Source organism: Lotus japonicus, chromosome 3 (genome assembly GCF_012489685.1).
Source record: "Lotus japonicus ecotype B-129 chromosome 3, LjGifu_v1.2".
Taxonomy (NCBI): domain Eukaryota; kingdom Viridiplantae; phylum Streptophyta; class Magnoliopsida; order Fabales; family Fabaceae; genus Lotus; species Lotus japonicus.
Genome location: NC_080043.1, coordinates 24,422,294 through 24,436,523, shown reverse-complemented (window position 1 = coordinate 24,436,523; position 14,230 = coordinate 24,422,294). Strand labels below are relative to the sequence as shown.

General features: G+C 34.2%; 1 protein-coding gene and 1 long non-coding RNA gene across 2 annotated transcripts; one reads left to right on the top strand and one right to left on the bottom strand.

Annotated features, from left to right (window-relative positions):
- Window positions 1–934: 934 nt before the first annotated feature.
- On the bottom strand, window positions 935–2,737 carry LOC130748714 (uncharacterized). The gene is made up of 2 exons (XR_009022762.1): window positions 2,621–2,737; window positions 935–1,185 (listed from the first exon to the last, which is right to left on the bottom strand). It is a non-coding gene; the product is annotated as an uncharacterized LOC130748714 (long non-coding RNA).
- A 2,764-nt stretch (window positions 2,738–5,501) lies between these two features.
- LOC130709495 (uncharacterized) lies at window positions 5,502–12,998 on the top strand. Its single transcript, XM_057558862.1, has 3 exons — window positions 5,502–5,970; window positions 6,276–6,695; window positions 12,677–12,998. The coding sequence occupies exons 1-3, from the start codon at window positions 5,556–5,558 to the stop codon at window positions 12,709–12,711; spliced, it is 870 nt and encodes a 289-aa protein (XP_057414845.1). The 5' UTR covers window positions 5,502–5,555; the 3' UTR covers window positions 12,712–12,998.
- The last annotated feature ends 1,232 nt before the right edge of the window (window positions 12,999–14,230 follow it).

Below are 14,230 nucleotides of genomic sequence, written 5' to 3'. Positions count from 1 at the left end.
TATTTCATAACTATTATAACTTGAACTATGCAGTTTTTGATTGAACCTTTTTCATTTTTAAATTATGTCATGTCATGTCATGAGCATATTCGTCATGCATTCTAATTTTTAAAACAGAAATAATGAAGCAGCAGGCCGTTTTGGAGTGTACGATAGTGGACGGGAAACATCGGCGCCGCGCGGATAAGGGCTGAATCCACCAGATACTGCGCATACACGTTTCAGCTCAGCCCGTTGATTCCTTCATTTCTTTTATTTTCCTTTAAATAAAACAAAGAGAAATGACATCACACATATGCATCATTTTCATAGTCCTCCAAAATTGACAAGTCGAATGTTGTTTGCCTCGGGAAAATGCTTCTTACTATTAATATTTTTATTGTCAACCATGTCATGTGACCTCATGAAACGTATTTTACACGTTCACAAGGTGAAAAAAATGCATTTGTTACGTTTCATGACAATGAAATTGCCAGTATATATAACTAAACACATATTAGACCATGATTTTCTTTGAAATTGAGTAGGTAAATATATTTAAACATTGAAATTATCTGCGTGCAGTTGAAGGAGTAATTGCCAAGGGTCTTTTAATTTTTAACAGCTTTGAAGCTCCATTATTTGTTGCAGGATAGTCTGTCTCGTGTTTTAGCCTTTCATTTTTGTGCTTAGTGTAACACCCCCTCTTTCCCATTGTTTTATTTAAAAACGTTTATCAGAGTTTAAAAACATATTAAGGGAGTATTACGCACATTCACGAAAACTCATTAAAATTAACACTGATTGTGGTTGAAAATTTATAAGTTCATATGCTTTCCAAAGAATGAATTATTTCTGCAAATAAAATTTCTAAAACAGTCAGATAATCCTAAGATGCATAAAATCACTTATTTAAATAGGTTTATCTTCCTTGATATTCCAATAAAAGTCATCATACTCAAAACTGAATTTCATAGGCACTTGAGCCATCAACAGTACGACATCGTCATAATTTAGAAAATTATTCAACAACTTCCATAAGGAGAGGTTATAAAATCCTCTCAACAAAAATGTAAAAGTAACTTAAAATATCTACCCAGTGTTACATTACAGAGCAAGACACTTATTTTATTATAATAATAATAATAACATAAACTAAGACTCTCCGAAGCTACTCCTCATGAGCCACATCTCTACCTCCAGTACCTGAGCGATGTCGCATAGAACATCATTCCAACAGAAGGGTAAGAACTTACATTGTATAAAATATAGCATAACAAAGAGCAAGTAAACAATTCAGATCCTGCTATATAAACTCTTCACATTGTCTTTAAAATCTGAGTGATTATAATATTTTCTCTCAAGACAGTTTCACAATTCTTATTAATGTTTCGGAAAATTATAAGCTTAAAGAAGAATAATAATTCGACTTTACCACAACAGCAAAACAATTCACTAACAATTTACCAAACACATAAAACCACTGAAAACGTGAAACTTAGTGTGTGAGACTCTAATGTATGCATGTGGTACAATTGTTAACCTTAGCGGTATCACCGCGTCCACTCCAGACAGTTAACCACCAATGAAGTCCACGCCAGACTTCCAGAACCACTCCAGTTCTGGGACAAACCTCAGTTTTCCGAAGAAAACCGACACGTTGCCTCTTGACTAAATGAAGTGTATTTCGTGCAAAATCTCATAAATTAAAACATGCAATTTGAGACCACTCCAGCCCAAATATATAACATATTTTCTCACCAAATTCCATAACGGAAATCACACCAAAATTGCACAAAATAACACTTCAATACAATTATCAAATCATTCATTATTCCACTTACAAAATAGCAACACAAAATCATCAAATGTTTCATATCAATTACTAGAATGAGTTTCAGAATCAATCCCAGAAATAAGCAGAAACATAGCAAACTTGCATATAATCCTGGTACTAAATGAGCAGTCCAAAAATTATGAAAATTTTACCAAACATAGCCTTATACGTTAGCTTTCATATAAAATTGGTTTCACCCAATTTGGAATTCTGTAGAGAGAGTTATGCTCTCTACAGCACAGGCTGTTAGGGTGTCTGCGAGCAGAAATAGAGTTAACTTGCAGATAATTCTGGTATTGAACCAGCAATCCAAAAATTATGAAAATATTACCCAATATAACCCTATGAGTTAGCTTTCATACAAAATTAGTTTCACTCAATTCGGAATTATTTAGAGAGAGTTATGCTCTCTACAACACAGGCTGCTAGGTTGCCTGCGGGCAGAAACAGAATGAACTTGGAATTGATTCTGGTATTGAACCAGCAATCGAAAAATTATGAAAATATTACCCAACATAGCCCTATGAGTTAGCTTTAATACAAAATTGGTTTCACTCAATTTGGAATTCTGTAGAGAGAGTTATGCTCTTTATAACACAGACTGTTAGGGTATCTGCGGGCAGAACATAACAGAACCCAATTTTCCCCAGAACCTCAATTTCGCTCAAAATCAATTTTGCTCACCACATGTTAACACTCAACACAGTCTCTCAGTTCTGAATTTTCAAAGAAGATGGGGGTTCTTTCATGTTAAACTCAACCTTTGTTATTCTACAATTATACAAGATAAATTCAAACCCTTACCTCTTGAAGATCAAATTCTAGGTTTTTCTTCTCTTTTCTCCCCTTCTCTCTTTCACGCTTCTTTTCTTCTCCTCTGCTAACTTCTCCAATTCTCAAATTCTGATTTCTCTCTTTCTAATTCACTCATATCCCTTAAATAGTCATACTAATGGGCCCCACTCTCAATTACTCACACAAAAACCTAACAACCTTATTTATCTAAATCTTATTCTATATCACATGAGATTTAAATTATAATCACATGATTCATCAAATTACCATATAGCATAATAATAATTAAGATAAAATAATAAATAACCTAATAACGAAAAGTGGGGTGTTACACTTAGAGTCTGGCTTATGGTTCATTTGACACTCCGTATTAGACATGATATTAGGTGCACTATATTAGGTATGATAATATAAGCTTATATATATTATTGATTTATTTATTATTTGGTGCTCACATTATATTTTATAAGTTTATACATCAATCATTCTTATACATTACAATGATAAATTATTTAATTCATCATATAGATAATTAATAAGGCATGATAAAAGTGTGATGTATAGATTACTTGAATATATTTAATCAACCGCCACCACCACCACCCTCCGCCACCACCGCCGCCGCCACCACTACCAGCAACACTGCCACCACCACCACTATCGCTACCACCGCCACCACCATCGTCTCTGCCACCACCGTCGTCCCTGCCACCACCACCACCGCAACTACCACCACCACTATCGTCGTTGCCGCCGCCATTGCCCCGCTACCGCCACCACCGTCGTTGCCGCCACCATCACCACGCTCGACCACTGCCACCATCGTTGATACAGTCATCGTTATCGTCACTACTACCACTACCGCTGCCGCCACCACATTCAACCGCCATCGCCACCTCCACCACTATCATCACCACTACCACCGCCGCTGCCACTACACCGTCGCCACCACGCTCTACCATTGTCACCATCGTTGATACAGTCATCGTTTATGCCACTACCACCACTGCTGTCGCCGCCGCCACCCTCCACGTACCACTGCCACCACTACCGCCACTACTACGATCTCCACCACCATCGCCACCACCATTCACCACCGCTGCCACCATCATCACCTTTCAATACCACCATTACTAGCATCGCCACTGTCGCCACCAAATTATATCGTGTATGACCAAACACTATATAGTATTAAAAAAAATTCAGGCTAAAATTATCATATCAAGCCTCATACAATCATATCTTATACAATTAGACTTTATATTATAAGGCTTTATACTATACAACATAACAAACAGGCTAATATTCTTCCACGCCACACAAAACATAAATTAAAAATAAATGTCAAAGATTATATGAACTTTTTTAAAACATGTTATTTACGATATTCTTCTTATAAACTAAATTAAATTAATTTGTAGAAAAGTTCTTGTGTTAAGTGCTATTTCATCAATGCAGTAGCTTTGCACTTTGGATTATTCTACTGTTTGCTATTGTAAGGACCTTGAGTGTTTGTGTGCTTTTGTTTTGTGCAAACCTGGTCTTGTTTCCCCTGTTCTGTACTTAGGTGATTCTCTCTTTTTGTACACCTGCGTTTTGTCTTGCTTTACTTTGATCTCTTCTACATCTTGGGTTGAGATACCCCTAGTATCCCTTATATGACAGAGACTATTTGGACCATCCCCATTTACTATTCACACCATCCCTTTAAGTGCGAAAATACATTTATACCCCCAAATATTTAAAAAAAATTACTTCAATTTACAAACAAAACAAAAAAGCTAATCTCACCATCTCCCTCTCTCATTCTCACGCTAGCCTTCTCCCAATTGAAAAAAAACCCTAGCCTCCATCTCACCGTAGCCTCCCACCACCATACTCACTGTATCACGAAGGAGAAGAAAGAAAGAGGAAGAAGGAAAAGGACGAAGGAGCAAAGGAACAAGAAAGGAGGAAGAAGAAGAAAGAAACCGTTATTTAAATTACAGAATAGCGGAAGTTACCGCTACCTTGATAGCGGACGTTACAACTATTTTGATTGCGGAAGTTACTGCTACTAAGATAGCGGAAGTTACCGCTACTAAGATAGCGGTAGCAATAAAACGTCCGCAGTTTAAATGGCGGAACGAACCAGAACCCACATATTCTACCCAGATTTACGCGAAAAAACCGTAAAAATCCCAAAATCTCACCTATTTTGAGCTTCTATTCTTCTCTTGATCTCACCCACTTATCTTCTACACTGATTTGGAGCTTCAAATACCTCTAAGGTGTGTGATGTGTTTAGAAGATGAAATAGGGATGGGGGAAGATGAGAGTGGAAGAGGAAGAAGGAAGAAGAAGGTGAGGTTGGGAGAGTATTTTTTTTACTACTTTGTATGTTTTCTATGTTGGGGTTATTTTTGGGATTAAAAAAAGGGATGGTGTGGATAGTAAAAGGGATGGTACAAATAGTCTTGGCCCCCTTATATATACCATTTTACTTACCCAAAAAAAAACTTTGAACTGGCCTTATTGTCTATGAAAACTGTAGAGCAATAAAATGAGACTCAAAAAAGTGCAGCACCCAATCTCAACTGATCTACCAGAGATAGTTTACAAGGGAGGCCAGGCCACAAGGCACAAGCTAGGCATGTACAAGCAGCAGAAGAAAAATGCCTCCACGTCCCTTTTTCTTCCATATTTCAATATTCTGGATCTGAAAGAAGTAAACGACGCGGGTCCCTATTTCTATATTCTGGATTTATCTGAAAAAAAGTAAAAGACGTGAGGTAGTGTTGGAAGGGAACATTTTTCTTTTATATTACAGGTTTTTATTTAATTTATTTTAATGAGTTGAAATGATTTGATTGGTTGTGTAAGGTTTTATAATCGGAACAATTTTCCCATTTTCCTCCCCCAAAGACAACGAGACACGACAATCGTATATGCTATTGGGAAGAAGATGTATAGCGATTTTAAGACGCAAGCCATTGAGTACGTGAAACAAGCCGTGCAGGAAGACAATGCAAGGAACTATGCCAAAGCTTTCCCTCTCTACATGAATGCTCTGGAGTACTTCAAGATCCATCTTAAGTATGAGACGAACCCTAAGATCAAGGAAGCTATTACCCAAAAATTCACCGAGTACTTGAACCGGGCTGAGGAGATTCGGGCCATCCTTGACTATAAAGGAGGGTCTGGCCCGACCTCCTCCAATTGGGATGTCGCCGTGGCTACGCAGCCCAAGACAAAGCCCCCGGAAGGAGAAGGCGGGGATGGGGAGGACCCTGAGCACGCGAAGCTCAAGGAGAAGCAGAACAACGATGTTGTTGGATTGGAGAGCGCCAAGCAGGAGGCTATGATCTTGCCTATCACAGGTTCATTAGCTTCATTCATCATTGTTAGTTGCTAACTTGTTGTCATTCACATAATTGAAGTTTGAAATTGAAACGACTCATCATGAACTAAAACCTTTGTGCTTATGTATCTCATAAAATCTATATTTTTGAACACTAAGCCTCATTCATATCATATGTATCTAACAAAATACATCGGTCACATTCTTATCTAAAATTTATATTTCATCCCACAGTCATCTAACAAGTAAACATTATTAAAAAATTTGCTACCAAAATATTTTCAAATTTTTTCTTCACACACTATTAATCTTTGAAAATCCTAGGTGTTGAACTTCAATTTGGGAAGATGTATACCACTTTTTTCAAGGACCAAGCCATAGAGTACGTGAAGCAAGCCGTACATGAAGATAATGCTGGGAACTATGCCAAAGCCTTCCCTCTCTACATGAATGCTCTAGAGTACTTCAAGACCCATCTTAAGTACGAAACGAACCCTAAGATCAAGGAAGCTATTATCCAGAAATTCACCGAGTACTTGGGCCGGGCCAAGGAGATCCAAGTCGTCCTCGATGATATAGGTCCTGACCCGACCTCCAACAAGGACGACACCATGGCTATGCAGCCCAACGAAGGGGAGGGCGGGGTTAGGGAGGACCTTGAGCAAGCAAAGCTTAGTGAAAAGCGAAATGATGTTGGTGAATTGGAGAGCGTGAAGCAGGAGGTGGTGATCTCGCCTTTCACAGGTTCGTTAATTAGCTTCATTCATCACTGTTAGTTGCTGGCTTGTTGCATTTTACATAACTGACGAACTAGAACCATTGAACGTATGTATCTCATAAAATCCATATCTAAAATACTCACTCTCATTCTTATGTATCTCATAAAATCCATCAGTCTCATTCTTATCTAGCTAAAATCTACATTTCATCGCACAACCTTCTAACAAGTAAACATTATTTTCTGTCAAAAAGTAAACATTATTTAAAAAGACAGAATATTCCATTTAACTCAAATTTAAAACAATTATTTTATTTTTTATTAGAGAAATTTAAGATATTTTATAAATATTTTATTTGAAATTATTTTTAATTTTGTATATTTTCTTTCAAATTTTAGACATAAAATTTCAAAAATGACATTATTTTAACTTTGAGCATGCGTTGCTTTATTCTCAAAATTCGCTCACAAGCTAGCATTTGACCAAACAAATTACTAACCAATATTTTAACTTATGCAATGCACGAGAAAATGATTTTCAAAAAAAATTAAATTATATATAAGTTATTTTTTAATAATGTGAAAAAAATAGCAAAAAGGGGTGGAAAACAATTATTTAGTGTTTTGTCGTAGTTTTGACCAATGTGGATGGTGACGTGACTGGGGTTGTCTGCATTCGCAAAAGAACATGCTAGTGTTAATATGACAAAAAAACTTTTCGCCAACTTTTCGCGAGATTCCATGTGAATATTGTGTCAGCACTGTCTTGGGAAGAGGAGAAAGCTGGTGATAAGTTTTTTTGACGTATTAGCATTTGCAAGTTTTTTGCGAATGTTAAGATTCCCGACTACGTCACCATCCACGATGGCCAAAACTACCACTGAAGACTAAATAATCTTATTCCATCCCTTTTTGGTAACAAATTTCTCACATTATTAAAAGACCTACATTATAATTTTGTAGTAATTATTTTAAAAATACTTTATATGTTAGATTTTAGGAAAATTGAACTAAGATCCCCTGAACTTTAACACTATTGCCCTAAACTCTCCTCTATTTTGCGAAAAACACTTACCTCACCTCCTTTATTCACTATTTAGAATAATTGAGGGAAATTGAGGGTTATAATGACAATTTAGAGGTGGTTAGTACAATAGTGATAAATATCAAGGGCAGTTAGTGCAATTTTTCAATGAAATAATGGTAAATAGTGTTAGGTTAAATAATATATGGGAGGTCAGTGCTATAATATCAAACCTCATGGGAGGTTTGCAATGTTCCCGAGATTTTAAATAAAATACATAAATCTAACATTAGTGTATATTAAAGTGGTAAAAGTTAGGACATGTGGGTTGAGTATGGGAGGTCCATGAATCAATTCTTGAAAGGTGCAATTTATCTTTCCAATGTACCGAGAAATATTAAAGTAAAATTTTCTAAATGAACATTTTTTCTAAAATTCAACAGATAAATATAAAGTATCTATTGAGATGAATTAAGTACAAATTAAAATTTTAATACTCTCATGGATATGATAGCAAGGATTATAGAAAATAAAGTAAGAATTAAAAAATAAGATGAGAAGATAAAAGAATATAGTGATAACACATTTCATTATAAAATGAATAAACAACATAATTGAATTAAAAATAAATATTTAAAATAATTTAATGTAATTATTTAATTTACTTACAAAATTTGAATTTAAGCATATTGTTTTTGATAAAATGATTAACAAAGGATTAAAATTCAATAAGTATATTATTAATTTGTCTTATTATGCTATTGAGTTTTGGGAGGACATTTTGGGTGGTGGTGATTTTGCATGAGGGTTTCAGTTGTGCTGGGTGAGGGTGGAAGGAGGAGGAGGAGAAGGAATATGAAATAAATTTATGGGTTTCTGGTTTTGAAGATGAAGAAGATAGAGGGGTGTTTGAGTATTCTTTTTTTGAAAAATAAAGGATTATATATTATTATCCACAAAAAGCCCTTAAGGACAAAACCCTTAAGGAGTGTCTGAGTATTTGAGAAGAAATTTATAGTTCTTAGATTGAAGATATGAATTTCTGGATTTTAAGATCATTATCAAGGGAGAATGACTAAATTTGAATGAAGAATTTTTTAAAGGACCAAAATAGATGTGAAAAGTTCACGTGGACGCCTTTATGTATTGGTGACTAGGAAAAAAATTTAATACAATAATTATGACGTTATAAAGACCATTTTATATTCATGTAGGGCCAAAAACATATTTAACCATATTTGAGATTATATATGTATATTATGAACAAATTTTATTATTGGCTGAATGATTGAATTGTTTAACTGGACCACATTTTGAATATTGGTTTGAAATATATTGGATATAAATTGTGATTATGAATATCGTGAATTATTTTAAATTATCACTACAAGAAAAACTCATTTTATCGAGTAAGGCAAAATAACTGACGATAAGACGATCGACCGACAGCTAAAAAATCGTCATTATATAGCTCATCGGTAATTATTATTAACGTTTTATAGACCGCCGAAAAATTACCAGTGGGTACTAACCATTGATAAGTTACTAATGATGTATGAAATTTATTGGTAATGTGTGAAAAGTTTCCGATGGAAAAAGCCGTCGAAAAAAGTTGTCGGTGAAATACAAATTATTTTCGTTAAAGGGTTCCAACTTATATTCATTATAAATCCTCGTCATCATAGTTACTTCCATAAATTTGATATGGTTGATCCTTATCAATATTTAAACCATCGTGCGAAGAAAACTGATCAGCAACACGTAGAGTAGAATGAAGCGAGAAGACAATACATTGAACATTAGTAGCAACAGTAAGGTAAAACAAAGAAGTATCTGGAGTAGGCTGAAGGGGAGCGGTAGCTGGAGTAGGCTGAAGAGTGGATGAAACTCTCTCACCTTAAGCAAAGCTTTGATTTTCCCGTCGCACCGTCCATGGACCATGAGAAGGCATTGAACTGATCACTCATTTCTAGCAATCATTGTTCCTGCATATCCTTCATTGCCTCCATTTTAGCCCACGTTTGAGCCTTTTATTGTTCAATTTGCTCCTCAATTCGTCGTTGGAGTTCATACTTCTCCTTACCTTCTCAATCTATTCAGGGAGGGTAGCATTTTCCCTCTCCAAACTCTTCCCCATCTCTTGTTACTCTGGATTTATCTGCACATCAGAGACATAAGACGAGTTTGAGGCCTGAGATTCCTAGGTGATGGAATAAACACTATCATCGGGCCTGTATCGTGTCACCATGTCATTAGCACCATATATTTGTCCCCTAAACTTTCCCCTAATTTATTTTATCCACAATTGATTGCGAGTGGTTGAATCAGCCTCTGAACCCCAAGCTCTGAACTTTGGGCCTCATTCTCACTAACTTTATCTTCATAACCAGTCTTAAAAAGAAAATAATACATAAGTAACATATAGTACAAATAATTTTATGTCAAGCGTTGAATTGTAAACATACTCATGTACTCTCAACTCTTGGCTCAACCCACTTCTTGGCTAACTTATGAATCTGTGTACGTTTAAAGACCTCTCCAAAATTTACTGCTCTGCCCAACTATTTCACCTGAAATAACATGCACAATTTGTTTAAAATAAACATTAAATAAATATGAAGTGAAGCCATTATTATTGTTATTAAGTTACTAATGGTCGTCCATGCTCAAGCGTTGAAATAGATTCAGCTTTGTGAAGTGACCTCCCTTTTTCTGATGCTCGGTTCTTCTTGGCCTTTTGCGATATTTTCATGAACCTATCTTACAACTAATACCACACAAGACCATTCCAAGCACTTTCACCTATCAACCCAGGTATCTTTCAAGTTTTTCATGTAGAACAAAGCATATCAGACAATCAATTTGAGCATTTATGCTTAAAAAATTTCTTGACCGCTTGCTCTTCCTGAACAACCCACGCAACTCATCCCTGTAATTTAATATAAACAAGTACTAAAAATATAAATAACGCATAATCAATTGAACTTTTGTTCGTAACATATAATTGTAATCATACCTTGAAGGCCTCAAATCAATCATGACATAAAGTCTCATTCTTTTTCACATCATTATAAGTTGTAATACCCTCCTAATATTGTGATTGTATTACTGCTGTGAGTGAGGCATTCTGTGGGTTTTTTTTCCAGGCTTTGTGTTTTTTGGTAGGTGGTCTTGTATAGGTTTTGTGGGCTGTTTGATTGAGTCCTTTTGGGGAGGCGAAGCGTGGTTTGGTTTCGTTTGTTGGGGCTTTTTCGGCTGTTTCTTACTTTTTGATCCCTTTGAGGAGGGTTTATATCGTGACTATTTCATCATTTTTATACTAATACATATTTCACTTTCGAAAAAAAAAAATTTTTATAAAAAATTACAGGTAAATATATTGCTATATTATCTAAGTAACTAACATACCCGCCAGTTTATGGAAAAGTCATTCTTTTACCCCCCCCCTCCTCATACGCAATTTTGCTTTTAATGACAATGATCACTATTGATTTTCTTATTCAATTTCGGATAATTTAGGAATGTACGGAATTTAAAACAGTAAAATAATAGTTAGTTTTTTTTATTATATATATGTATGTATGTATGTATGTATGTATGTATGTATGTTTATATGTATATAGTATTACACAAGTTTGCTATTCGCTCATTGTTTCTTTTTTTTTAAAAAAAAATTCATTATTTCTATGTTAAAGTGAATTATCAAATGAGATACTTAATGTTAAAGTGTTGCAAAATCTCTCATTGTTTCATTTCTCACGTTTCATATTCCATTGTTAATCATTTTTTATTTATTTGCAATATTGCTTTATTTATATTTATTTATACTTTTTTATTCTTATTCTTAACAAGAGCTAGAAATGACAAATAGAAAGTATGAATTTAATTTTCAAAAGTTGAAAGAAAATAAAGTTGAAAAACTAATTGAAAGTTACTTTTAAGATTATTTTTAAAAAACAATTGCTTTACATTTTCTCCTTAGGCCCTAAAATGTTTGTACACGACCTTGACAAAAAAATTAAAATTTTATTTGACTAGCAAAAATATAAATTAGGAGATTAATTATAAAATGTTAAATCTCCAACAATAGTACTCAAAATTATCAATTTAATCGTAGAGACCTAACAAGTAGTTAAAAAGAACTTTGTGTTATGGTTCTCAATATATTGGTAATGATTAGTGAGATACCGAAAGACTTTTATTTTGTGAATTAATGAAATAAGAGAGAAATATTTGAAATCAAATTTCAGTATCTTATACTCTATTTGCCCCTAATTGTAAATCCCTTTGGAGACATATAAAACTACCTACTGAATTTTATATAAGACCACCTACTAAATTTTAAAAATATTTATTATCATTTTTCATATATACGTCTTGTATTTATTACACTCTTGTAATTTCAAATTTTTTATCATCACAAGTAATTAATTTTTTCCATGTTACCAAACACATTAACTAACGATAAATGTGGAAGATTGTATAATGTTTTCCAAAACTAATACAGTAGTTAACTTCAGTATATGTTATTTAAAGAAGTTGTTATAATATGAGTAGGAATGAAAGAAATATCATTGTATCGTAGAGTAGAAGTAATGAGTAGGGAAGTATATCTTCCCAATCCGGATAATTGTCCACAACTTTATATCTCATTGATGGTTTGATGAGAAATATGAGGGGTGATATACCGCTTAAAATCTTAGAGACACCAATTCTCATGACATTATGTTCTGAGAATGATGTGACTTGTGTTAGATCCTTTCGTTGTGGCCGAGACTTATACTACAATGGAAATATAGTGGACTATAGTACAATCGTATTAGTGACTTAAATACTAGGGTTAAATGTTAGCATATGCATTTCATGCATCTTGATGCTATAATTATGTGAAATTATTGTATGTTGATTTTGAGTGACGTCTTGCATCTATATAGTTATTATTATATTTCCGGGGTCTCACTCCCACTCTGTTGCATATTTTAGCTTATGACAGGAATGAGGATGGTGGCCCTATTTAAGTCCATTCACATGGACTTTGTGGTACCTAGCACATGGGACATTAGTCCAGGCATGAGATGATGTATATCGTAAAAGTGATAAGTATGAGGATTCTTCTTAATATTTAATATTTTACTGGATTTCGTTTATTTTATATGAGGGCTCACGCAAGGTGTTCTTGTGAATAATTGTAAATCTATGTTTACTATTCAGCATCTTCCAATGTGAATGATGTTTAAATATATTACGAGTGTTGTATTAAAATGAACACATGATAATATCAAGTTGGTTCTTTATATCCATTTAATCAAGTTTTCTAATCAAATATGAGAAGAGTATAATTTTTTTTTGAAATTCAACAATAAATTCATAATAAATGTTTATTATTTTTAGAAATAAAATTCACATGTCATGATTCGATTAAAGAACATGTTGAAAATGATATAAGAAACTTGATCAAAGTTTTTTCTTCTTTAAACTAAACGTGTTTTTGAAAATTATTTTTACCTATCTTCTAAATTAATAAAATAAATTATTATTCCATCATATAGGAAGAATAATGAGTAGGGGTAAGAATAAGTTGATCGAGGTAGACTTTGCATGCATAAATAGGTATGACCTATTTAAAAAATATAATTCTTAAGTCTGATTTGTTACCTTTTATAGACTTTTTGTTCAGGTTTGACCTTCCTAAAAGTCTAGTATGTCCTCGTAGATTATTTAAAGGTATGTTTCATAATAAGAATTTGGCTTAATTGCACATTTGGTCCCTGATCTAACATGATTGTGCAAAACTCTTCCCCTATGTTTAAAACAAGCGATTTTGGTCCCTTTTATTTTTGACGTGAGCAATTAAACTCCTTTCGTCGAATTGTCATCCAAAAGCTAACGGAGGATGCTGACGTGGTATCATTAATTAACGTGGAAGTCCATCTCACCTCGCCACATAGATAATATATTAATAAAACATTAATTTTATCACATAATTAGGTCATGTGAGTGGCTGAACCGTCCAAACCAGCATTGAACCGGCCGAACCGTTAAAAACCGGCCGGTTTGCGGTTTTGGGCGGTTTCTTTTTTTTCCAATTTTTTTGGAAAAATGGGCTCGACCCATGCCAATTGTTTGGATTCTGAAAAAAAAATAAGGTTTTGAACAAAAAAAAAAACAAAACCTAGAAATTGAAAATAGAAACGTTTGTCTTTCACGTATTAGTTTTCACGTTCCAGTTTTCACAACATCAACCCTAGCCACCCATCTCTGCCACGCTCCTCTCGCCGCCTTGCTCCGCCCGCCGCCGTGCCTCTGGCCGCCGCTACCGCTGTGGTGCGTTCCTTTTCCAACTCTTCTGCTGTTATGTTTCTTTTCCAGAATTAATAAATTGTCAACTAATTCTTTTAAGTTTTAACAACTTAATATCATATTATTTTTTTGAAAATGAAAGGTATATTATTAATAAGAACCTAAGCCAAAATGAGCTATAGGCAAGAACCAAGTACAAACTAAATCTGATAGGACTAAAGCATGAAAATACATCCT